This window comes from Phyllobates terribilis, unplaced genomic scaffold, assembly GCF_046119375.1.
Source record: "Phyllobates terribilis strain yellow unplaced genomic scaffold, ASM4611937v1 Scaffold_1__5_contigs__length_1240528914, whole genome shotgun sequence".
NCBI lineage: Eukaryota > Metazoa > Chordata > Amphibia > Anura > Dendrobatidae > Phyllobates > Phyllobates terribilis.
In genome coordinates, this window is record NW_027362761.1 from 1208269148 (window position 1) to 1208295999 (window position 26852).

The following is a 26852-nucleotide window of genomic DNA, read 5'->3' on the forward strand; positions in this document are numbered from 1 at the left end:
GCGATGTAAGGTTGGGCGATGGCGGTGATCCGGGCGTCTTGTGCAGGTTTCTCATTTTCCCCTCTTTATCTTTTCCAGAACACGTTCTACGGCAGATTCCGCCACTTCCTGGACATCATCGACCCGCGCACTCTGTTCGTCACTGAGGTAATGGCTTCTTCTTATCCATTCGGTTCTGTATGTGAGGTGGTGGTAAAAGCCGCCCGTAGACACAGAAGAGACGTCTGGAGACCCTGAAGAACATGTCCGATGCCTCCGCTCAGCCAGTCGGCAGAAAGTCCTAGTCGGGCATCTTGCTTGGCCTCCTCTGAGCACCCTCACATTTCCGGTGCCGCATTATCGGGACGCAGTATGCTATATTGGGGTAACGTACACCCCAGAGATACGCTGTCCGGAGCGCTGCTCCTGGGGGTCTATAACTTTAAATCTCTGAATAGCCCTCCGTCTGCTTTCCACGCACGCCCGCCGGCGCCGCTCCTCGCCGTTGTTATGGTAACTTGTTGACAACTGGCTGAATGGAGGGTCTTGCACTTTGTGAGGGGCCGCACATGCCGGGAATAGCAGGGGAGGGAGCGGAGGGCTCAGCCAGGCCCCATCAGGGGTGGCAGGACTTTGTGCTTCAGTTCTTCCGCAGCTTCCATGTCTCTGCTCTCTGTCAGCGAACGAAGACTGCGCTGGAGTATGAGAAGAAGTATGAGTGCAGCTCTGAATGTAATGGGACTCACAAGCATGAGAAATGATGTGCAGCAGCTGAGGTGTATGATGAGGTTCTGCTGCAGCTGTGGTGTATGATGAGGTTCTGCAGAAGCTGTGGTGTATGATGAGGTTCTGCAGCAGCTGAGGTGTATGATGAGGTTCTGCTGCAGCTGTGGTGTATGATGAGGTTCTACAGAAGCTGTGGTGTATGATGAGGTTCTGCAGCAGCTGAGGTGTATGATGAGGTTCTGCAGCAGCTGAGGTGTATGATGAGGTTCTGCAGCAGCTGAGGTATGATGAGGTTCTGCAGCAGCTGAGATGTATGAGGAGGTTCTGCAGTAGCTGAGGTGTATGAGAAGGTTCTGCAGTAGCTGAGGCGTATGATGAGGTTCTTCAGCAGCTGAGGTGTATGATGAGGTTCTGCAGCAGCTGAGGTGTATGAGGAGGTTCTTCAGCTGCTGAAGTGTATGAGGAGGTTCTTCAGCTGCTGAAGTGTATAAGGAGGTTCTGCAGCAGCTGAGGTGTATGAGGAGGTTCTGCAGCAGCTGAGGTGTATGAGGAGGTTCTTCAGCAGCTGAGGTGTATGAGGAGGTTCTTCAGCAGCTGAAGTGTATGAGGAGGTTCTGCAGCAGCTGAGGTGTATGATGAGGTTCTGCAGCAGCTGAGGTGTATGAGGAGGTTCTGCAGCAGCTGAGGTGTATTATGAGGAGGTTCTGCAGCAGCTGAGGTGTATGATGAGGTTCTGCAGCAGCTGAGGTGTATGAGGAGGTTCTGCTGCAGCTGAGGTGTATTATAAGGTTCTGCAGCAGCTGAGGTGTATTATGAGGTTCTGCAGCAGCTGAGGTGTATGAGGAGGTTCTGCAGCAGCTGAGGCGCATGGTGAGGTTCTGCAGCAGCTGAGGTGTATGAGGAGGTTCTGCAGCAGCTGAGGTGTATGAGGAGGTTCTGCAGCAGCTGAGGTGTATGAGGAGGTTCTGCAGCAGCTGAGGTGTATGAGGAGGTTCTTCAGCAGCTGAGGTGTATGAGGAGGTTCTGCAGCAACTGAGGTGTATGATGAGGTTCTGCAGCAGCTGAGGTGTATGAGGAGGTTCTGCAGCAGCTGAGGTGTATGAGGAGGTTCTGCAGCAGCTGAGGTGTATGATGAGGTTCTGCAGCAGCTGAGGTGTATGAGGAGGTTCTGCAGCAGCTGAGGTGTAGTATTATATTATTGGACGTTGGTGTGACTGGCCGGTGATATGTGACCCTGCTCCGGCGGGTGGGTGGCTCCCCCTGGGCCCCGTCCTGGCCCCCGGGCCCTCAGTGTTGCTGCGCTCCTGCGTTCTGTGTTCTCGTCACTGCAGCTTCCATCTTCGGCAGCTGAACGATTGCCAAGACTCCGACATGAGCGAGGAAAGTGCGGCACATCCTGTTTCTTCTTCTCGGGAAGTTTGTTGTTACTTGTAGCGACTGCTGTTTCCTCACACACTGGTGTCACATTATGTTCCCTCCATGTGTCCCGTCTCCACCAGCTCCTACTACTTATTAATCTCATTAATGGGAATGCTCCGCCGCTGCAGCTGGCACTGCACGGGTTAATTCCGCAGGACGCCACTGCAGAGTGCAGCTCTAGATGTGACTGGAGCATGGGAAACTGCATATCACTCGTGAGTCGTGGACAATGGGAACTTGAGTGCAGCTCTGGATGTGACTAGAGTGTAGGTGGAGGTTGAAGATAAAGGTGTTCAGAGGCATCATGGAGTATCTGCACATAATGGACAACGCTGGAGGGAGTCAACATGACCCCATGGGTCAATCTTGTCTTGGTCAATACATCATACCTGTACCTCTGTTGGTTAATTGATTTGCACCTAGCACCCCCGGTGGTCGGTTGGTGACGTCCTACACCCCCAGTGGTCGGTTGGAGATGTTCCGCACCCCCGGTGGTCGGTTGGAGACGTTCCGCACCCCCGGTGGTTGGTTGGCGACTTCCCGCACCCCCCGTGGTCAGTTGACGACGTCCCACATTCCCGGTGGTGTGTTGGCGACGTCCTGCACCTCTGGTGGTCGGATGATTGCATCCTATATCCCACCGATGGTCAATCATGTCCTTCTTCCCTGCTGGTGGTCAGTAGACAATGTCCTGCATCCTGGTCCGATGTCCTGCTGGTTATTAACATTTGTCTTACACATCTGGAGGACATCTTGATCATCTAGACAATTACATTCATGGAGGCCATGGGCGAGGAGATATCTTAGTGATGCAGGAGGATGAGGCAGGAGTGAGAAGGATCAGACAGATGGTGCTTCAAATTATCCATGAAGATGTCGTCCTGCGAGAGGCTGAATATAGACGTGTGAGCAGATTCCCTGCGAGCAGCAGATGAGAAGGGAGGTCGGCGTTCAGCAATGGAGACCGGAAGTGAACACGTCTAGCTGCGTCACCTGTGGTGGGTGCAGAGCGGGGGCCAGCCAGGCTCCAAGGAACGTACCAAGGTATAGACCCCAGCGGTGACCCTGAGGGGCTCGGGCCGCAAAACTGGGGTGTGTCTGCAGGCTCTGGTACACCCACATTAGTGTCCCGCAGAGCAATGGATATAACTGATCACCCCCTTAACCGCGGAGGTCGGGGTGCTCCCGCCTTGGCCGCGGAGGTCGGGGTGCTCCCGCCTTGGCCGCGGAGGTCGGGGTGCTCCCGCCTTGGCCGCGGAGGTCGGGCTGCTCCCGCCTTGGCCGCGGAGGTCGGGCTGCTCCCGCCTTGGCCGCGGAGGTCGGGCTGCTCCCGCCTTGGCCGCGGAGGTCGGGCTGCTCCCGCCTTGGCCGCGGAGGTCGGGCTGCTCCCGCCTTGGCCGCGGAGGTTGGGGTGCTTCCCACTTAGTTAGTGCACTCCTGTGATGATGTTACTGAGGACAATCAGCACACTGCTACCCTTAAACACTCTGTGCTGCTGTGAGCAGAATCTTGCCACCTTCCATATGTTACTATGCAATGGTGATCTAGGGGCCGTCTCCTCGCAGTGCCCCTATATCGGGGCCATCTGGTCAGTGTCCTGCTCTTATGAAGATAACAATTACAATACAATAAGTTAGTGATGGCCTCGCGATCGGTGCGGCGTCCGTCACCCATGTGGCCGGTGCGGCCTCCTTCAGCCTCGCGGCCGGTGCGGCCTCCTTCAGCCTCGCGGCCGGTGCGGCGTCCGTCAGCCTCGCGGCCGGTGCGGTGTCCGTCAGCCTCGCGGCCAGTGCGGCGTCCGTCAGCCTCGCGGTCCGTGCGGCGTCCGTCAGCCTCGCGGCCCGTGCGGCGTCCGTCAGCCTCGTGATCTGTGCGACGTCCGTCAGCCTCGCGGCCGGTGCGGCGTCCGTCAGCCTCGCGGTCTGTGCGGCGTCCGTCAGCCACGCGGCCGGTGCGGCGTCCGTCAGCCTCGCGGTCTCTGCGGCGTCCGTCAGCCTCGCGGTCTCTGCGGCGTCCGTGAGCCTCGCGGTCGTTGCGGCATCCGTGAGCCTCGCGGTCAGTGCGGCGACCCTAGTCCTTACATCTGGGTGGTACAATGGAGTCCACATGATGGGGGCTGTGTTCGGCGCTTGTATTCGTGGCGACTCTCCTAGCAGAGCTGGTTGCAATGATTATTTCCGCCGGTCCCATATTGTCTCTATACTGACCGCCCTGGCGGTTCCTTTGCTCGCTGCTTCGTCTCATCGCCCTGGAATCCTCTCACCCACGTTTCCATTTCTCTTTGCAGAGTCGCCTTAAGGAGGCCGTGCTGCTGCTGGAGGACTACAAGCACGGGACGCTGCCCCCCGGAGTCTCCAACGCTGACGTAAGCAGCACTTCTTATACTCGGGGGTTGTCAGGATCCAATCACCATATAGAAGGTGTCAGGGATGGGGAATTGGATGAGCTGTAGAGTGGTGATCAGGGTGGTGAGACCCCCGGGGTGTGGGACCTGCCTGCCGATGGTGATCCTCTTTCCACACACCGGCCTGGCCCGGCCTGTGCTGTGTGGGGAGAAGATGGGGCCCGGATGCTCAGGTTCTTCATATTCTGCCTTTGAATTAGAAATAGTGTGATGTGACAACGGCTGATATCATTACCTGGGAGAAAGGTGAGGGAACCGATGGGGAGAGCAGCAGGTTATCCCGCCGCCAGTTGTTCGCCCGCCTCGCGGGTCGGATGGAAATGGGCTTTATTAGAGGCCCCTGGGATGGCATCCGCTGCCAGGTCGGACAGTGTGCTGGTTGGCGAGCAGATTTCTCGGAGGTCACCTGTACTGTGCCTGGAGTCCTCCCATACGTCCTGCATGAGGAAGAGCCGGGAGAGATTCCAGCAAATAAGTCTCTCCATATCCAAATAGTGCTCAAAAATCACAGGCTTCACGTGGGAGGAGAACACACTGGGCTGACATTCCCTGTGGTCTGCAGCTTAACTGCTTAGACTGGTTCAGAGTCACCTCACTATCATAAGATGACGAGATCGTCTGAGCCATCTCTTGGTGGCCTGATAGTTACATATACAGTGTAGACCAAAAGTTTGGACACACCTTCTCATTTAAAGATTTTTCTGTATTTTCATGACTTTGAAAATTGTCCATTCACACTGAAGGCATCAAAACTATGAATTAACACATGTGGAATTATATACTTAACAATAAAGTGTGAAACAACTGAAAATATGTCTTATATTCTAGGTTCTTCAAAGTAGCCACCTTTTGCTTTGATGACTGCTTTGCACATTCTTGGCATTCTCTTGATGAGCTTCAAGAGGTAGTCATACACCGACCAATGACGTCCCCGATGTGCCCATTGGAGACAAGTATGGATTCGCTGCTGGCAGCTCCTGTGTAATCACGAGCAATGACGTCCCCGATGTGCTCAATGGGAGACAAGTCACCGACCAATCATGTCCCCAATGTGCTGAATGGAGACAAGTCTGGAGACGCTGCCGGCATCTCCTGTGTAATCACCGACCAATGACGTCCCCGATGTGCTGGATGGAGACAAGTCTGGAGACGCTGCCGGCATCTCCTGCGTAATCACCGACCAATGACGTCCCCGATGTGCTGGATGGAGACAAGTCCGGAAACGCTGCCAGCAGCTCCTGTGTAATCACCGACCAATGACGTCCCCGATGGAGACAAGTCTGGAAACGCTGCCGGCAGCTCCTGTGTAATCACCGACCAGTGATGTCCCCGATGTGCTCGATGGAGACAATTCCGGAGACACTGCAGCCGTAGGAGCAGGTTTAGGCCACACTGGCTGCTCGCAGTAGTACCAGCAACATAAAGCCTGGTGATGTTGTGTTGAAAAACGGCTCCTGAGACAATTTGGAGAAATGTTCTGCAGCATCTTCAGACTTATCTCCATCGAGCTCATCAGGGCAGTCATTAGTCGGTGACCTCACAAGAGCTGCAGGCAACGGATCTTGATTTGCCATATGCCCCCGTCTCCTTAGGTGGTGCCTGTTCCTCATTTACTGCTTCTTTTAAGTACAACATTATCTTTGTTTCGGCTAGGATTTCATATAATGTGTACCGGCCACGGCCTCCACCTCCGTGTGCCGCTTACTAACGCCCGGCTGCTGCTCGCTCTCTTCCTCGTTCTTCTCATCTGTGTGACCGGGAGGTGATCGGGACTCAGGTCCCCCCCATCTCTTCTGGTAAATCAATTAGTCTGTTGTCGGTTGCACCAATTTAATCTACTTTTCACATTCAGCCTCCGGCGCGATGTTCCCGACATTTACACATTAATATAAATATTTATGCACAATATGTTACTCACACGCAGTCTGCGGAGCCAGCGCCGCGTACGTGAAGGCGTCTATATATACCCACGAGTCACTCGGCAGCAGATCCAGTACAGTTTTAGTCCCTGCCAAACAAGACCACTCCAAGGGCCAATCAGATTGAGCCCAGCTGGTTGTGATCTCTGAGGCCGACGTTGTTAATCTGTAGATCTAGAGATTGATGTGGATCAGCCATCGTCCACCGTGGTCGCAGCCAGTTTGGTGCCCTGCGGCACCATTTTGCTGAAGCCCAAACTGACTTCTACTAAATGCAAGTCTTTTTGGGTGATGCTGTAATGGAAGAGTAGAGGTCCCAATGATTTTACCCCCATCCTTTTCCGCTCCATGTGCAAATGACCATGGATGTCTCGCAATCACCAGTGGTCTTTGGAGCATCTCCAGCCTCCAGGCACACGAGGCCGTACCGTTAGGATTTCCACATTGATTTCACTGACCTGCCCTTTTTGTCTTGGGCCGTATTCTTGGACTGGACTTTCGACCAGTTGAGTTACAGTAAGATGACTTGATGTGACACCTCGATGTCAATGTGTCGCACTCTAATACATGAGTCTCAGGTGGTCCCACCAATTTTTTTCTGTTGGAGAGTGATTCCAGCACCTCGCGTCTCTGGATGGGTTTGTGTAACAGAAGTTGTCAAATCCTGGCCAAGTAACCATGGATTTGTGCCTACATAGTACCCTAGCCATATCGCACCACATTATATCACTTTACACTAATAGGTGGGGGGTCCAATTTTCCAAAAGACATAGGGGCCACAGTGACGGTCAGTGTCCTCTTCTGATATTCCACCAATGCTGCAACTCCGCACAGAAAATACCAAGAAAGTGTCCGTTGCTCTTCTTATCTTGGCACCATTTGGTTCCCATTACTCGCCCTCCATCAGTGTCTAATATCACACTGGTTGGTAAGTTGATCTTTGTAGGACCCCAGTTGACCTCCGTAATCGAGGTCTTAGCTATTGATCTACAATGTCGCAAAGTGGGGTCTTAAGGTGTTGCATTCGGATTTCGGCACATTTTTGAAAATTGACATTTTGCTTATTGTAGCTTATTTCCACACCGATTTCACCCAGAAACTATTCTGATAGTCTTTGTATACGTGTATGTACGAGACTGCAGACCTCAGTGTATAATGCTGTGAATGTTGGAGAGGAGGGAAAGCGGCCTCCTCCTGACATTGAGCTCTCTGTCCGATGTCTTCTGTGTCACTCCGTGATTTCTCCTCCGTTGTGTTTTGCAGCTCTGGGCGGCTCAGAAGATAAAGCAGGTGAGTTCTGATACTTACCGCTGATATTCTGCCATTAAATACCTTTACATTGCTGGATACAGCCCACGTCTGATCACCCTTTATAGGGGGGGTATGGCCAAAACGAGTGCACCCTGCGATTCAGAAGTGGCAGTAAACAACTTCTGTCGTCTTCTTCTCGGGGGTCCTTCTAGTTGGCAGGACCCCAAAAAGAAGACAGTAGTGGTTTATCGCCGCTTCTATCTTCTCTTTGAAATCTACATAGCGCTCAATGAGTGCTGCGCGGTGAACAGAAGCATGCGCTTTGCGTATGCTTCTACTAGAACAGTGTGGAGTCTGTCCGGCATAGCAGCACTGCTGGATCCTAGCCAATTCAGATCAGCTCTGCCACAACAAAAAAGAATATAGGGAAAAAAAAAAATAATATCCCTACCCCCCCTCAAAAAAAAAAAAATAATATCCCTACCCCCCCCTCAAAAAAAAAAAAATAATATCCCTACCCACCCCCCTCAAAAAAAAAAAAAAAAAAATTGGAAAAAAAAGTTGACTGTTTAGGAAAAATTGTACATGCACAAGCGTAATAGCTGAAAGAATTCCTGTTGTTTGTATATATGGACACCAAAAAAAGAGACAACGTAATAATAAAACTTCTCTCACTTTAATACAAGGCATCGTACATAGTAAAAATAAGTTACTCGGAGAGGCAAAATCAGGAAAAAAAAAAAAAGTTGGTATTTAAAGAGGACGTGTCACCAGGTCAAAAGCGGCAAGTTTTCCCTCCCATTTTATTCCCGCTTTTCCCCTGAGAATTTAATTTTTTGTTTTTTCCAAATCTACCATATGGTTCCAGAGATGAAGGCCTTTTTATTTAGGGCTGATTGTTATGGTCTTTCCCGAGAGGCGTGGCTGACAGGATTCTCTAGGGGTGTGGTTTAAGATGAGGTCACAGGTGAGCCACGCCCTCTTAGTTAAGCCCATTACAATCAGCACTAAATAAAAAGGCCCATATCTCTGGAAAAATATGGCGGATTTAAAGAAAACAAAAAAACTTAATATTCAAGGGAGCAGCAGGAATAAAATATGAGAAAAAAAACTGGATGATTTTTACCTAATACCAGACCCCCTTTAAGGCTTTTTCAGGCCATTTCAGTAGGAGGTTAGGGCTTTTTGTCACTATAGACATTTAGGGCATATCCATCATAGGAGAGGTTTGTCCTGTCCATCATGAGAGAGGTTTGTCCTGTCCATCACGGGAGAGGTTTGTCCTGTCCATCGTGGGAGAGGTTTGTCCTGTCCATCGTGGGAGAGGTTTGTCCTGTCCATTGTGGGAGAGGTTTGTCCTGTCCATCGTGGGAGAGGTTTGTCCTGTCCATCGTGGGAGAGGTTTGTCCTGTCCATCGTGAGAGAGGTTTGTCCTGTCCATCGGGAGAGAGGTTTGTCCTGTCCATCGGGAGAGAGGTTTGTCCTGTCCATCGGGAGAGAGGTTTGTCCTGTCCATCATGAGAGAGGTTTGTCCTGTCCGTCACGGGAGAGGTTTGTCCTGTCCGTCACGGGAGAGGTTTGTCCTGTCCGTCACGGGAGAGGTTTGTCCTGTCCGTCACGAGAGAGGTTTGTCCTGTCCGTCACGGGAGAGGTTTGTCCTGTCCGTCACGGGAGAGGTTTGTCCTGTCCGTCACGGGAGAGGTTTGTCCTGGCCGTCACGGGAGAGGTTTGTCCTGGCCATCACGGGAGAGGTTTGTCCTGGCCATCACGGGAGAGGTTTGTCCTGGCCATCACGGGAGAGGTTTGTCCTGGCCATCACGGGAGAGGTTTGTCCTGGCCATCACGGGAGAGGTTTGTCCTGGCCATCACGGGAGAGGTTTGTCCTGGCCATCACGGGAGAGGTTTGTCCTGGCCATCACGGGAGAGGTTTGTCCTGGCCATCACGGGAGAGGTTTGTCCTGGCCATCACGGGAGAGGTTTGTCCTGGCCATCACGGGAGAGGTTTGTCCTGGCCATCACGGGAGAGGTTTGTCCTGGCCATCACGGGAGAGGTTTGTCCTGGCCATCACGGGAGAGGTTTGTCCTGGCCATCACGGGAGAGGTTTGTCCTGGCCATCACGGGAGAGGTTTGTCCTGGCCATCACGGGAGAGGTTTGTCCTGGCCATCACGGGAGAGGTTTGTCCTGGCCATCACGGGAGAGGTTTGTCCTGGCCATCACGGGAGAGGTTTGCCCTGGCCATCACGGGAGAGGTTTGCCCTGGCCATCACGGGAGAGGTTTGCCCTGGCCATCACGGGAGAGGTTTGCCCTGGCCATCACGGGAGAGGTTTGCCCTGGCCATCACGGGAGAGGTTTGCCCTGGCCATCACGGGAGAGGTTTGCCCTGGCCATCACGGGAGAGGTTTGCCCTGGCCATCACGGGAGAGGTTTGCCCTGGCCATCACGGGAGAGGTTTGCCCTGGCCATCACGGGAGAGGTTTGCCCTGGCCATCACGGGAGAGGTTTGTCCTGTCCATCACGGGAGAGGTTTGTCCTGTCCATCACGGGAGAGGTTTGTCCTGTCCATCACGGGAGAGGTTTGTCCTGTCCATCACGGGAGAGGTTTGTCCTGTCCATCACGGGAGAGGTTTGTCCTGTCCATCACGGGAGAGGTTTGTCCTGTCCATCACGGGAGAGGTTTGTCCTGTCCATCACGGGAGAGGTTTGTCCTGTCCATCACGGGAGAGGTTTGTCCTCTCCATCACGGGAGAGGTTTGTCCTGGCCATCACGGGAGAGGTTTGTCCTGTCCATCACGGGAGAGGTTTGTCCTGTCCATCACGGGAGAGGTTTGTCCTCTCCATCACGGGAGAGGTTTGTCCTGTCCATCACGGGAGAGGTTTGTCCTGTCCATCACGGGAGAGGTTTGTCCTGTCCATCACGGGAGAGGTTTGTCCTGTCCATCACGGGAGAGGTTTGTCCTGTCCATCACGGGAGAGGTTTGTCCTGTCCATCACGGGAGAGGTTTGTCCTGTCCATCACGGGAGAGGTTTGTCCTCTCCATCACGGGAGAGGTTTGTCCTGGCCATCACGGGAGAGGTTTGTCCTGTCCTTCAGTGGGAATTGTGTCCTGCAAGCTTTACTGGGCATATGGAAAGATCTCTTCAAACTGTTGACATGTTCTTGGGATTGGAGGATGTTCTAGTCAAACCTATAGATTATATAATATTGGATTGGTGTGGAATCCCACCCTATAGGTCAGTGAAGCTATCCCTTTAGGATCTTCTGAGATGCCTTTGGTATGTGGTCCTGACTTATGACCTGTTCGTGGACTAGCTGCAGCTCGTCCTCTGTCCTCCTACCCTTGTCCTCTCCCCCATATTCCTTGCTGGGGCCCAGATGGCTGCCCTCCTTAGGGGTACTTGTCCGGGTCTCACGTCTCCTCCTTCTTCCAAAAATAAAGTAAACTCCCTCCTTGCTTTGACTAGAACCTTCCAGGATCCATTACCATGAGAGTACACCTCTGCAGATCGTACGTGTAACTATTCCGAGGGTAATGAAGTATGTGTTAATTGGTGAAATCTAAAAAAATGACACAATCGAGGGGTGGGGTGGGGGGTTGAATGGGAAATGAAGGCCGATCTGGGGAGATCATATACTCATGGTGGGACCCCACCTTCCAAGCTCCAGTAGAGGATCAGTGAGTAGTAGTTCTTCCTGGCAGTCTGTATCCACCCGGTGCCACTTTACACCCCTCAGAGATACGCGACCTAAATAGCAGGTGCACTACGGAAATGCGAGCAGGTAAAATATGCATATTAGGCGATAAACACCTTAAAAAAGGTAGAAAATAAATCCAATAAAGACGCCTTAGGAGGCCGGAACCAGAAGGGCTGACAATTTATGTGCATTTAATGCGGCTTTTGCATTGTGCTATTCACTGCTAACATCTGCTGCCGCCTGTACCTTGTGCGGAGGTGAGACGTGCCTGCGTTCTGACATGCCATCTGACTGCATGCCATGCCCAGCGGTTCAGTCACCAGGTTGTTGTTTTTTTTTTCCCTTTTTGCAAACGAGGTAGTGAACGTTACACAGGGCTCAAAAACAAAGGGGGGAGCGGAGTATAGCTTTCAGGAAAGACCTGTAAGGTACAGAACATGGTATGCTTCAAAGATCTGGCACTGGTCCTGTGTGGGTGGCAGTGATGTCATCAGGTGCAGGTTCTGAGGTCACACATCTGGCACTGGTCCTGTGTGGGTGGCAGTGATGTCATCAGGTGCAGGTTCTGAGGTCACACATCTGGCACTGGTCCTGTGTGGGTGGCAGTGATGTCATCAGGTGAAGATTCTGAGGTCACACATCTGGCACTGGTCCTGTATGGGTGGCAGTGATGTCATCAGGTGCAGGTTGAGGTCACACATCAGGCACTGGTCCTGTGGGTGGCAGTGATGTCATCAGGTGCAGGTCGAGGTCACACATCTGGCACTGGTCCTGTGTGGGTGGCAGTGATGTCATCAGGTGCAGGTTCTGAGGTCACACATCTGGCACTGGTCCTGTGTGGGTGGCAGTGATGTCATCAGGTGCAGGTTCTGAGGTCACACATCTGGCACTGGTCCTGTGTGGGTGGCAGTGATGTCATCAGGTGCAGGTTCTGAGGTCACACATCTGGCACTGGTCCTGTGTGGGTGGCAGTGATGTCATCAGGTAAAGGTTCTGAGGTCACACATCTGGCACTGGTCCTGTGTGGGTGGCAGTGATGTCATCAGGTAAAAGTTCTGAGGTCACACATCTGGCACTGGTCCTGTGGGTGGCAGTGATGTCATCAGGTGAAGGTTCTGAGGTCACACATCTGGCACTAGTCCTGTGTGGGTGGCAGTGATGTCATCAGGTGAAGGTTCTGAGGTCACACATCTGGCACTGGTCGTGTGTGGGTGGCAGTGATGTCATCAGGTGAAGGTTCTGAGGTCACACATCTGGCACTAGTCCTGTGTGGGTGGCAGTGATGTCATCAGGTGAAGGTTCTGAGGTCACACATCTGGCACTGGTCCTGTGTGGGTGGCAGTGATGTCATCAGGTGCAGGTTCTGAGGTCACACATCTGGCACTGGTCCTGTGTGGGTGGCAGTGATGTCATCAGGTGCAGGTTGAGGTCACACATCAGGCACTGGTCCTGTGTGGGTGGCAGTGATGTCATCAGGTGCAGGTTGAGGTCACACATCTGGCACTGGTCCTGTGTGGGTAGCAGTGATGTCACCAGGTGTAGGTTGAGGTCACACATCTGGCACTGGTCCTGGGTGGGTGGCAGTGATGTCATCAGGTGCAGGTTCTGAGGTCACACATCTGGCTCTGGTCCTGTGTGGGTGGCAGTGATGTCATCAGGTGCAGGTTGAGGTCACACATCTGGCACTGGTCCTGTGTGGGTGGCAGTGATGTCACCAGGTGTATCTTATGAGAACATACATCTGGTAGTGATGTCACCATGTGAAGGTTCTGAGGTCACACATCTGGCACTGGTCCTGTGTGGGTGGCAGTGATGTAATCAGGTGAAGGTTCTGAGGTCACACATCTGCCACTGGTCCTGTGTGGGTGGCTGTGATGTCATCAGGTGCAAGTTGAGGTCACACATCTGGCACTGGTCCTGTGTGGGTGGCAGTGATATCATCAGGTGCAGGTTGAGGTCACACATCTGGCACTGGTCCTGTGTGGGTGGCAGTTATGTCATCAGGTGCAGGTTGAGGTCACACATCTGGCACTGGTTCTGTGTGGGTGGCAGTGATGTCATCAGGTGCAGGTTGAGGTCACACATCTGGCACTGGTCCTGTGTGTGTGGCAGTGATGTCATCAGGTGCAGGTTGAGGTCACACATCAGGCACTGGTCCTGTATGGGTGGCAGTGATGTCATCAGGTGCAGGTTGAGGTCACACATCTAGCACTGGTCCTGTGTGGTTGGCAGTGATGTCATCAGGTGCAGGTTGAGGCCACACATCTGGCACTGGTCCTGTGTGGGTGGCATTGATGTCATCTGGTGCAGGTTGAGGTCACACATCTAGCACTGGTCCTGTGGGTGGCAGTGATGTCATCAGGTGCAGGTTGATGTCACACATCTGGCACTGGTCCTGTGTGGGTGGCATTGATGTCATCTGGTGCAGGTTGAGGTCACACATCTGGCACTGGTCCTGTGGGTGGCAGTGATGTCATCAGGTGCAGGTTGAGGTCACACATCTAGCACTGGTCCTGTAGGTGGCAGTGATGTCATCAGGTGCAGGTTGATGTCACACATCTGGCACTGGTCCTGTGTGGGTGGCAGTGATGTCATCAGGTGCAGGTTGAGGTCACACATCTGGCACTGGTCCTGTGTGGGTGGCATTGATGTCATCTGGTGCAGGTTGAGGTCACACATCTAGCACTGGTCCTGTGGGTGGCAGTGATGTCATCAGGTGCAGGTTGATGTCACACATCTGGCACTGGTCCTGTGTGGGTGGCATTGATGTCATCTGGTGCAGGTTGAGGTCACACATCTGGCACTGGTCCTGTGGGTGGCAGTGATGTCATCAGGTGCAGGTTGAGGTCACACATCTAGCACTGGTCCTGTAGGTGGCAGTGATGTCATCAGGTGCAGGTTGATGTCACACATCTGGCACTGGTCCTGTGTGGGTGGCAGTGATGTCATCAGGTGCAGGTTGAGGTCACACATCTGGCACTGGTCCTGTGGGTGGTAGTGATGTCACCAGGTGTATCTTATGAGATCATACATCTGGTAGTGATGTCACCATGTGCAGGTTCTGAGGTCACACATCTGTCACTTATCCATTATGAATGGCAGTGATGTCATCGGTGTAGTATATGTTGTGATTTCACACTTTTTTAGAATTACTCTGTGCCCCCATTGCCCGGCTGATGCTGTGTCTTTCTATTCTTCCCCACAGGCGATCATCCACCCAGATACGAATGAGAAGATTTTCATGCCTTTCCGAATGTCAGGTGCGTCTTACCTCACCCGGCTACTTTGGCTCCATGCCCAGTGGCGTCAGTCAGGACTGGGCTGCGATGATCTACATCATGGGACTGGGGTTTTACTATATGTTCATATCCTGTGTAATCCCTATATCTCACAGAATGCACCTATCATCCTGCAGGGGGCAGCGGAGAGCTGTGAGGTGTAAGGCTGACACATCAGAATTGTGACTGCAGCTTTGGTTGTGACTGGAGTATATGATGTAACTCGGCTTCAGTGCAAAATAACTAACCCAAAGTCCCTGCAAACTTTGGATAGCTCCCCCTAGTGGACTGTAAGTAACGCTGCTGCTGTTCTGTTCTTATTTGCAGGTTATATTCCTTTTGGGACCCCCATAGTAAGTACCATCACTTTCTTATGTTGCCTCCTATGTCTTACCGCATCGCACTAAAAATGTCACCTCAATTATGTAAGAGCAAAAGAATGGCCCAAGTATGAAAACAAAAGATCCTGCATGTGACCGGAGTGATGCCAGCAGGGCTCCTATGGTGCCCATCCTCCATTGCAAGGCGGAGAAGCAGGAGCAGCGGGCATCCAGAGCAGGAGCAGCGGGCATCCTGAACAGGAGCAGCGGGCATCCTGAACAGGAGCAGCGGGCCAGGAGCAGCGGGCATCCTGAACAGGAAAAACCTGCATACAGAGCTGCGGGCATCCAGAACAAAGCAGCCCGCATACAGCGCAGAGCAGCCCGCACACAGAGGAAGCCGCATACAGAGCAGTGGGCATCCAGAGCAGAGCAGCCCACATACACAGAGCAGCCCGCATACAGAGCAGGAGCAGGCCGCATAGAGAGCAGAGCAGTGGGCATCCAGAGCCGGAGCAGGCCGCATAGAGAGCAGAGCAGCGGGCATCCAGAGCAGAGCAGCCCGCATACAGAGCAGCCCACATACAGAGCAGGAGCAGGCCGCATAGAGAGCAGAGCAGTGGGCATCCAGAGCCGGAGCAGGCCGCATAGAGAGCAGAGCAGCGGGCATCCAGAGCAGAGCAGCCCGCATACAGAGAAGCCCACATACAGAGCAGGAGCAGCCCGCATACAGAGCAGCCCACATACAGAGCAGGAGCAGGCCGCATAGAGAGCAGAGCAGTGGGCATCCAGAGCCGGAGCAGGCCGCATAGAGAGCAGAGCAGCGGGCATCCAGAGCAGAGCAGCCCGCATACAGAGAAGCCCACATACAGAGCAGGAGCAGCCCGCATACAGAGCAGCCCACATACAGAGCAGCGGGCATACAGAGCAGCCCACATACGGAGCAGGAGCAGCCCGCATCCAGAGCAGGGGCAGGCCGCATAGAGAGCAGAGCAGAGGGCATCCAGATCAGAGCAGGCCGCATGGAGAGCAGAGGAGCGGGCATCCAGAGCAGAGCAGGCCGCATCCAGAGCAGGAGCAGGCCGCATAGAGAGCAGAGCAGCGGGTATCCAGAGCAGAGCAGCGGGCATCCAGAGCAGAGCACACCGCATAGAGAGCAGAGCAGCGGGCATGCAGAGAAGTGGGCATCCAGAGCAGAGCAGCTTGCATACATCCTCTCCTACAATACATGACTGTCTGCGGGGATCTGTTCATAGAGGAGAGCCACTGCATGATTGGCATCAGTTACACCCACTAGTTATTAGGACACTTAGTATAAGTGCACACATTGGTCTGTCCTGGTGATAGGTTCTCTATAACTAAAGTGTGTATTATCTGTACCAACTGAATGCCGTCTATTGTCCCCTGTTATCAAGCAACATCTCCACTGTGCAGCATAAAGTGATGATCTGATATGTTAATGTGGAGTTTTGAGAAATTTCTGCCTGGTTGCTCATGGCAAAAATGAACACTCCCTACTGGTGGCTGCAGACAGAATCTCATTATGTATCTCTGTATACAGGGAGCTCCCCCTAGTGGTGGCTGCAGACAGAATCTCATTATGTATCTCTGTATACAGGGAGCTCCCCCTACTGGTGGCTACAGACAGAATCTCATTATGTATCTCTGTATACAGGGAGCTCCCCCTACTGGTGGCTACAGACAGAATCTCATTATGTATCTCTGTATACAGGGAGCTTCCCCTAGTGGTGGCTGCCGACAGGATCTTATCATGTATCTCTGTATACAGGGAGCTCCCCCTAGTGGTGACTGCAGACAGAATTTTATCTTGTATCTCTGTTAGCAGGGCGCTCCCCCTAGTGGTGGCTGCAGACAGAATCTTATCATGTATCTCTGTATACAGGGAGCTCCCCCTAGTGGGGGCTGCAGACAGAATCTTATCATGTATCTCTATATACAGGGAGCTCCCCCTAGTGGTGGCTGCAGACAGGATCTTATCATGTATCTCTGTACACAGGGAGCTCCCCCTAGTGGTGGCTGCAGACAGAATCTTATAATGTATCTCTGTATACAGGGAGCTCCCCCTAGTGGTGGCTGCAGACAGAATATTATCATGTATCTCTGTATACAGGGAACTCCCCCTAGTGGTGGCTGCAGACAGAATATTATCATGTATCTCTGTATACAGGGAACTCCCCCTAGTGGTGGCTGCAGACAGAATATTATCATGTATCTCTGTATACAGGGAACTCCCCCTAGTGGTGGCTGCAGACAGAATATTATCATGTATCTCTGCATAGACTGTTACGATCAGAGCTAGCTCCTGTCGCAGCATTTACTCTTGGGTGCGCTGCGCTCTCGCGCTGTATGGAATGGACAGAGCTCCTGTAGAGATAACACACTTCCACTGCACATGTACGGTGGGAATCACCAAGGGATTAAAGAAGACCCATCTCTGCTTTTGTGTACGTTACTAAAACCTTGTCTTCCTCATGAAACACCAATCCCGAATCATCATTGTTTTATTACTCTGTTATTCCTCCTGGAAATAAATGAATGAATAAATTGACGGGGAGGATAGTAGCTGCCAGTAGCTATCTGATCCTGTTTGCACTGATTGTGTATTGAGGGACCCCGGCCTGCCGACTGTGTCAGTTTAGTTATACATTTTACAGGAGGAATAACAGAGGAGCTGCACAACACAGAGTTCTAAAATAAGACGTGCCTGAATCTGTAAGTTTTACGGAAAAGTCAGGACCCTTCAGGAGCTGTACATCAGGAAAACTAGTCCTGAGGGTTCCCTCCATCCTTGGACAGCTTTATGGCTGCATATGAGGAGTGGCCCCATTAGGGCAGGAGCTTCCTACAGCCTGGGCACATTTCTGAAACCACAAGTGGATGTGGGCAGGAACTTCCTACAGCCTGGGCACATTCCTGACACCAGAAGTGGATGTGGGCAGGACCTACCTACAGCCTTGGCACATTTCTGAAACCACAAGTGGATGTGGGCAGGAGCTTCCTGCAGCCTGGGCACATTCCTGACACCAGAAGTGGATGTGGGCAGGACCTACCTGCAGCCTGGGCACATTTCTGAAACCACAAGTGGATGTGGGCAGGAGCTTCCTGCAGCCCGGTCACATTCCTGACACCAGAAGTGGATGTGGGCAGGACCTACCTGCAGCCTGGGCACATTTCTGAAACCACAAGTGGATGTGGGCAGGAGCTTCCTGCAGCCCGGTCACATTCCTGACACCAGAAGTGGATGTGGGTAGGACCTACCTGCAGCCTGGGCACATTTCTGAAACCACAAGTGGATGTGGGCAGGAGCTTCCTGCAGCCTGGGCACATTCCTGACACCAGAAGTGGATGTGGGCAGGACCTACCTGCAGTTTGGGCACATGCCTAACACCAGAAGTGGATGTGGGCAGGACCTACCTGCAGTTTGGGCACACGCCTAACACCAGAAGTGGATGTGGGTAGGAGCTTCCTACAGCCTGGGCACATTCCTGACACCAGAAGTGGATGTGGGCAGGAGCTTCCTGCAGCCTGGGCACATTCCTGACACCAGAAGTGGATGTGGGCAGGACCTACCTACAGCCTTGGCACATTTCTGAAACCACAAGTGGATGTGGGCAGGAGCTTCCTGCAGCCTGGGCACATTCCTGACACCAGAAGTGGATGTGGGCAGGACCTACCTGCAGCCTGGGCACATTTCTGAAACCACAAGTGGATGTGGGCAGGAGCTTCCTGCAGCCCGGTCACATTCCTGACACCAGAAGTGGATGTGGGCAGGACCTACCTGCAGCCTGGGCACATTTCTGAAACCACAAGTGGATGTGGGCAGGAGCTTCCTGCAGCCCGGTCACATTCCTGACACCAGAAGTGGATGTGGGTAGGACCTACCTGCAGCCTGGGCACATTTCTGAAACCACAAGTGGATGTGGGCAGGAGCTTCCTGCAGCCTGGGCACATTCCTGACACCAGAAGTGGATGTGGGCAGGACCTACCTGCAGTTTGGGCACATGCCTAACACCAGAAGTGGATGTGGGCAGGACCTACCTGCAGTTTGGGCACACGCCTAACACCAGAAGTGGATGTGGGTAGGAGCTTCCTACAGCCTGGGCACATTCCTGACACCAGAAGTGGATGTGGGCAGGACCTACCTGCAGTTTGGGCACATGCCTAATACCAGAAGTGGATGTGGGCAGGAGCTTCCTGCAGCCCGGACATATTCCTGACACCAGAAGTTTATGTGAGCAGGAGCTTCATGCAGCCCAGGCACATTTCTGAAACCAGAAGTGGATGTGGGCAGGAGCTTCCTGCAGCCTGGGCACATTCCTAACACCAGAAGCGGATGTGGGCAGGAGCTTCCTGCAGCCCGGTGACATTCCTAACACCAGAAGTTTATGTGGGCAGGAGCTTCCTGCAGCCCGGACATATTCCTAACACCAGAAGTGGATGTGGGCAGGAGCTTCCTGCAGCCCGGTGACATTCCTAACACCAGAAGTGGATGTGGGCAGGAGCTTCCTGCATCCCGGGCACATTCCTGACACCAGAAGTGGATTTGGGCAGGAGCTTCCTGCATCCCGGGCACATTCCTGACACCAGAAGTGGATGTGAGCAGGAGCTTCCTGCAGCCTGGGCACATTCCTGACACCAGAAGTTTATGTGGGCAGGAGCTTCCTGCAGCCCGGTGACATTCCTAACACCAGAAGTTTATGTGGGCAGGAGCTTCCTGCAGCCCGGACATATTCCTAACACCAGAAGTGGATGTGGGCAGGAGCTTCCTGCAGCCCGGTGACATTCCTAACACCAGAAGTGGATGTGGGCAGGAGCTTCCTGCATCCCGGGCACATTCCTGACACCAGAAGTGGATTTGGGCAGGAGCTTCCTGCAGCCCGGTGACATTCCTAACACCAGAAGTGGATTTGGGCAGGAGCTTCCTGCAGCCTGGGCACATTCCTAACACCAGAAGTGGATGTGGGCAGGAGCTTCCTGCAGCCCGGTGACATTCCTAACACCAGAAGTGGATGTGGGCAGGAGCTTCCTGCATCCCGGGCACATTCCTAACACCAGAAGTGGATTTGGGCAGGAGCTTTCTGCATCCCGGGCACATTCCTGACACCAGAAGTGGATTTGGGCAGGACCTACCTGCATCCCGGGCACATTCCTGACACCAGAAGTGGATGTGGGCAGGAGCTTCCTGCAGCCCGGTGACATTCCTAACACCAGAAGTTTATGTGGGCAGGAGCTTCCTGCAGCCCGGTGACATTCCTAACACCAGAAGTGGATTTGGGCAGGAGCTTTCTGCAGCCTGGGCACATTCCTAACACCAGAAGTGGATGTGGGCAGGAGCTTCCTGCAGCCCGGTGACATTCCTAACACCAGAAGTGGATGTGGGCAGGAGCTTCCTGCAGCCCGGTGACATTCCTAACACCAGAAGTGGATTTGGGCAGGAGCTTCCTGCAGCCCGGTGACATTCCTAACACCAGAAGTGGATTTGGGCAGGACCTACCTGCATCCCGGGCACATTCCTGACACCAGAAGTGGATGTCACTGAGCTGTAAACCCTGCATTGTGCCAGGCAGCCATGGACAGCTGTGCGCCCTGCGGCCACGGACTGACCCCTTTTTGCCAGGCCGCCCATCACTCTGCTGTTGACAGGTAACGCTGTCACCCCTCACCCTCCATCGCTCACCGGAGTGAAGAGCTGCTCTCTGACTCTTTGCCCCTGCTGTAATGAGGTCGAGATCAGAAAATCCCCCCAGGGGTCCACTATAGGGGCTGCGCATAATGTATGAGGAATTGCACTGTGAGCGATTCCCCTACATAATGACATGGGGATGTAGCGTGGGGACGACTCTGGTACATGTTGTCACTGGTCAAGTTGGCCTTCATTAAACTTTCACTTCGACCTCAATTACAGCTTCAAAGACGCTGACGGAAGTGATGGGGGGGCCCCGCACCTCACACCTGCCGTGTCCTGCGGCCAGACATGTCCAGCCATTACACTAATGAGCGGCCGTCTCTGTGATTGAAATGTTCTGCCGAGCAATTACCAGCCAACTAGTTAACTGTGGCCCCCGGGGGCATCCGTCCTCACCTGTACAAACACTCAGGGACCGTGCACCGTAGTGCCGGCACCCAGCTCTCTAAATCCCGAGTGTAGTGCCGCAGTCCGGGGGGCCACATTTTATCCTCCACGTTCTTCATCATTAGGGCCTTCACTTTTATGGGGTCTGACTACGTATCAGATATCAGATCCACAGATGTCATCCCACCATTGACGACCTATTGTGCTTTACTACAACCCCCAATCTGCCGGACATCACGATGCCCATCGTCTGCCCTTTACACCTCACAGGCACTGCCAACATTGCCCACAGATGTCACCGCGGGCCCCTCAGTGGCAGCAGCAGTCACCCTGTGGGCCTAGAGACCCCCACACCTCCCTGGTCAGACTGATCGCCACCATCGGGGACATGTTTAGAATTATAAACCAATGCTATTAAATCATAAAAAATCCCCAAAGTCTTAGTCACCATCACTTTAATTTTTATTTCATTAATCAATGAGAAAATAAGAAACTTTGTAGCAAATCTTATCAAAGACATCTGCTTCTTTCTCCTCCTGGATGTTTAGTTCTCTCAGTTCAGGGGTAAAATCTGTATTGAGTGAGAGAAGAGATGACTATTGGTGATTATAAGCTTCAATGGAGATGGGTGGGAGGAGCTGGTGGCAGACACAGTGAGAGGGGGGAGGAGCTGGAGGCAGACACAGGGGGAGGAGCTGGAGGCAGACACAGGGGGAGGAGCTGGAGGCAGACACAGGGGGAGGAGCTGGAGGCAGACACAGGGAGAGGGGGAGGAGCTGGAGGCAGACACAGGGAGAGGGGGAGGAGCTGGAGGCAGACATAGGGAGAGGGGGAGGAGCTGGAGGCAGACACAGGGAGAGGGGGAGGAGCTGGAGGCAGACACAGGGAGAGGGGGAGGAGCTGGAGGCAGACACAGGGAGAGGGGGAGGAGCTGGAGGCAGACACAGGGAGAGGGGGAGGAGCTGGAGGCGGACTCAGGCAGAGGGGGAAGAGCTGGAGTCGGAGACAGGCCGAGGGGGAGGAGCTGGAGGCAGACACAGGGGGAGGGGGAGGAGCTGGGGACAGACACAGGGGGAGGAGCTGGAGGCAGACACAGGGGGAGGAGCTGGAGGCAGACACAGGGGGAGGAGCTGGAGGCAGACACAGGGGGAGGAGCTGGAGGCAGACACAGGGGGAGGAGCTGGAGGCAGACACAGGGGGAGGAGCTGGAGGCAGACACAGGGGGAGGAGCTGGAGGCAGACACAGGGAGAGGGGGAGGAGCTGGAGGCAGACACAGGGGGAGGAGCTGGAGGCAGACACAGGGAGAGGGGGAGGAGCTGGAGGCAGACACAGGGAGAGGAGCTGGAGGCAGACACAGGGGGAGGAGCTGGAGACAGGGAGAGGGGGAGGAGCTGGAGGCAGACACAGGGGGAGGAGCTGGAGGCAGACACAGGGGGAGGAGCTGGGGACAGACACAGGGGGAGGAGCTGGAGGCAGACACAGGGGGAGGAGCTGGAGGCAGACACAGGGGGAGGAGCTGGAGGCAGACACAGGGGGAGGAGCTGGAGGCAGACACAGGGAGAGGGAGGAGCTGGAGGCAGACACAGGGGGAGGAGCTGGAGGCAGACACAGGGAGAGGGGGAGGAGCTGGAGGCAGACACAGGGAGAGGAGCTGGAGGCAGACACAGGGGGAGGAGCTGGAGACAGGGAGAGGGGGAGGAGCTGGAGGCAGACACAGGGGGAGGAGCTACAGGCAGACACAGGGGGAGGAGCTGGAGGCAGACACAGGGAGAGGGGGAGGAGCTGGAGGCAGACACAGGGAGAGGAGCTGGAGGCAGGGAGAGGGGGAGGAGCTGGAGACAGGGAGAGGGGGAGGAGCTGGAGACAGGGAGAGGGGGAGGAGCTGGAGGCAGAGACAGGCAGAGGGGGAGGAGCTGGTGACAGACTCAGGAAGAGGGGGAGGAGCTGGAGTCGGAGACAGGCCGAGGGGAGGAGCTGGAGTCGGAGACAGGCCGAGGGGGAGGAGCTGGAGTCGGAGACAGGCCGAGGGGGAGGAGCTGGAGTCGGAGATAGGCCGAGGGGGAGGAGCTGGAGTCGGAGACAGGCAGAGGGGGAGGAGCTGAAGGCAAAGACAGGCAGAGGGGAGGAGCTGGAGGCGGAGACAGGCAGAGGGGAGGAGCTGGAGGCAGACACAGGCAGAGGGGGAGAAGCTGGAGGCGGAGACAGGCAGAGGTGGAGGTGCTGGAGGCAGGCAGAGGGGGAGGAGCTGGAGGCAGACATAGGCAGAGAGGGAGGAGCTGGAGGCAGACACAGGCAGAGGGGGAGAAGCTGGAGGCGGAGACTTGAAGAGGGGGAGGAGTGGGAGGCAGAGGTAGACATTCTGCTGCAAGCTCCATAGAAGTTCATGAGCACCAGCTGCCATCTCCTATCTCCATAATGGGAAAGACTGTATTCACTGAAGACACATTATATCTGTGAATTGAGTATGAGATCAGTTCAGGAGGAGAAAGAAGCAGATTTTTGTGATAAGATATATTACAGAGTTTCTTATTTTAACTTTTTATTATTGATTTATGGGGAAAAAAATAAAAGGATGGATACTGTTCTTTAATAATAATAATAATAATAATAATAATAATAATAATAATTCATTATTATTATTATTAAGAAAATAATGTAGATTTTTTTAAGTTTTCTTTCTTTTGGGAACATCCCTGCAGCTCAGACCCCACTGCTATATAACAGATTAAAGGGATGTCACTATAGTGCGTGTCTATAATCCAGTGTTACCTAAAGATGCAATAATGTCTGTATCATCCGTACTGATGGCGGATCTGTGCACACCGCGCCTCGCTGAGCGATTGTCCACGGAGGTGAACGAATCCTGGATATTTTTAGATCTGCCACATTCACATGTCATATGTTTCAGTAAATCTGCTGTGTGACCGAGCGCTGCCCGGAGGAGTTGTACTATGAAGGCCTTCCAGTAATCAGGCGCTGGAGCACAGACATCCCGTAATCCGGATTACAAGATCTGACCCTGCGATTCATCGTGACTCTCTATAGTAAATACTTGTATCTTCTTCTGCAGGTTGTGGGTCTTCTGCTGCCAAATCAGACCCTGTCATCTACAGTCTTCTGGCAGGTAAGAGGCGGAGGAGACAGAGGACGGGGGCCAGGAAAGGGTTACATAACATTCCTGCACACAGGGGGCAGTATTATAGTAGTTATATTCTTGTACATAGGGGGCAGTATTATAGTAGTTATATTCTTGTACATAGGAGCAGTATTATAGTAGTTATATTCTTGTACATAGGGGGCAGTATTATAGTAGTTATATTCTTGTACATAGGGGCAGTATTATAGTAGTTATATTCTTGTACATAGGGAGCAGTATTATAGTAGTTATATTCTTGTACATAGGGGGCAGTGTTATAGTAGTTATATTCTTGTACATAGGGGGCAGTATTATAGTAGTTATATTCTTGTACATAGGAGCAGTATTATAGTAGTTATATTCTTGCACATAGGGAGCAGTATTATAGTAGTTATATTCTTGTACATAGGGAGCAGTATTATAGTAGTTATATTCTTGTACATAGGGGGCAGTGTTATAGTAGTTATATTCTTGTACATAGGGGGCAGTATTATAGTAGTTATATTCTTGTACATAGGAGCAGTATTATAGTAGTTATATTCTTGCACATAGGGAGCAGTATTATAGTAGTTATATTCTTGTACATAGGGAGCAGTATTATAGTAGTTATATTCTTGTACATAGGGGGCAGTGTTATAGTAGTTATATTCTTGTACATAGGGGGCAGTATTATAGTAGTTATATTCTTGTACATAGGAGCAGTATTATAGTAGTTATATTCTTGTACATAGGGGGCAGTATTATAGTAGTTATATTCTTGTACATAGGGGGCAGTATTATAGTAGTTATATTCTTGTACATAGGGAGCAGTATTATAGTAGTTATATTCTTGTACATAGGAGCAGTATTATAGTAGTTATATTCTTTACATAGGGTGCTGTATTATAGTAGTTATATTCTTGTACATAGGGGGCAGTATTATAGTAGTTATATTCTTGTACATAGGGGGCAGTATTATAGTAGTTATATTCTTGTACATAGGGGGCAGTATTATAGTAGTTATATTCTTGTACATAGGAGCAGAATTATAGTAGTTATATACTTGTACATAGGAGCAGTATCATAGTAGTTATATTCTTGTACATAGGGGCAGTATTATAGTAGTTATATTCTTGTACATAGGGGTCAGTATTATAGTAGTTATATTCTTGTACATAGGAGCAGTATTATAGTAGGTATATTCTTGTACATAGGGGGCAGTATTATAGTAGTTATATTCTTGTACATAGGTGGCAGTATTATAGTAGTTATATTCTTGTAGATAGGAGCAGTATTATAGTAGTTATATTTTTGCACATAGGGAGCAGTATTATAGTAGTTATATTATTGTACATAGGAGCAGTATTATAGTAGTTATATTCTTGTACATAGGGGGCAATATTATAGTAGTTATATTCTTGTACATAGGAGCAGTATTATAGTAGTTATATTCTTGTACATAGGAGCAGTATTATAGTAGTTATATTCTTGTACATAGGAGCAATATTATAGTAGTTATAGTCTTGTACATAGGGAGCAGTATTATAGTAGTTATATTCTTGTACATAGGAGCAGTATTATAGTAGTTATATTCTTGTACATAGGAGCAGTATTATAGTAGGTATATTCTTGTACATAGGGAGCAGTATTATAGTAGTTATATTCTTGTACATAGGGGGCAATATTATAGTAGTTATAGTCTTGTACATAGGGGGCAGTATTATAGTAGTTATATTCTTGTACATAGGAGCAATATTATAGTAGTTATAGTCTTCTACATAGGGGGCTGTATTATAGTAGTTATATTCTTGTACATAGGAGCAGTATTATAGTAGGTATATTCTTGTACATAGGGAGCAGTATTATAGTAGTTATATTCTTGTACATAGTGGGCAGTATTATAGTAGTTATATTCTTGTACATAGGGGGCAGTATTATAGTAGTTATATTCTTGTACATAGGAGCAATATTATAGTAGTTATAGTTTTGTACATAGGAGCAGTATTATAGTAGTTATATTCTTGTACATAGGGGGCAGTATTATAGTAGTTCTATTCTTGTACATAGGGGGCAGTATTATAGTAGTTATATTCTTGTACATAGGGGCAGTATTATAGTAGTTATATTCTAGTACATAGGAGCAGTATTATAGTAGTTATATTCTAGTACATAGGAGCAGTATTATAGTAGTTATATTCTTGTACATAGGAGCAGTATTATAGTAGTTATATTCTAGTACATAGGAGCAGTATTATAGTAGTTATATTCTTGTACATTGGGGCAGTATTATAGTAGTTATATTGTTGTACATAGGGGGCAGTATTATAGTAGTTATATTCTTCCACATAGGGGCAGTATTATATTAGTTATATTCTTGTACATACAGTGGTGGCCAAAAGTATTGGCACCCCTACAATTCTGTCAGATAATACTCAGTTTCTTCCTGAAAATGATTGCAATCACAAATTCTTTGGTATTATTATCTTCATTTAATTTGTCTTCAATGAAAAAACACAAAAAGAATTGTCCTAAAGCCAAATTGGATATAATTCCACACCAAACCTAAAAATGGGGGTGGACAAAAGTATTGGCACCCTTTGAAAAATCATGTGATGCTTCTCTAATTCGTGTAATTAACAGCACCTGTAA

The 26852-nt window shown here is 51.5% G+C and overlaps 1 protein-coding gene across 2 annotated transcripts in view; it reads left to right on the forward strand.

The window, feature by feature from the left end:
* The window catches only part of SFXN5 (sideroflexin 5), a 373664-nt gene that overhangs the window by 27246 nt on the left and 319566 nt on the right, over positions 1 to 26852 (forward strand). The window contains exons 2-7 of one of the 2 annotated variants that reach the window (XM_073649469.1): positions 79 to 147; positions 4412 to 4489; positions 7711 to 7737; positions 14601 to 14655; positions 15001 to 15026; positions 24159 to 24212. In XM_073649469.1, the coding sequence (XP_073505570.1) occupies positions 79 to 147; positions 4412 to 4489; positions 7711 to 7737; positions 14601 to 14655; positions 15001 to 15026; positions 24159 to 24212 (309 nt within the window). The remainder of the gene's footprint in view (positions 1 to 78; positions 148 to 4411; positions 4490 to 7710; positions 7738 to 14600; positions 14656 to 15000; positions 15027 to 24158; positions 24213 to 26852) is intronic. The other variant, XM_073649478.1, reaches the window with a different exon arrangement.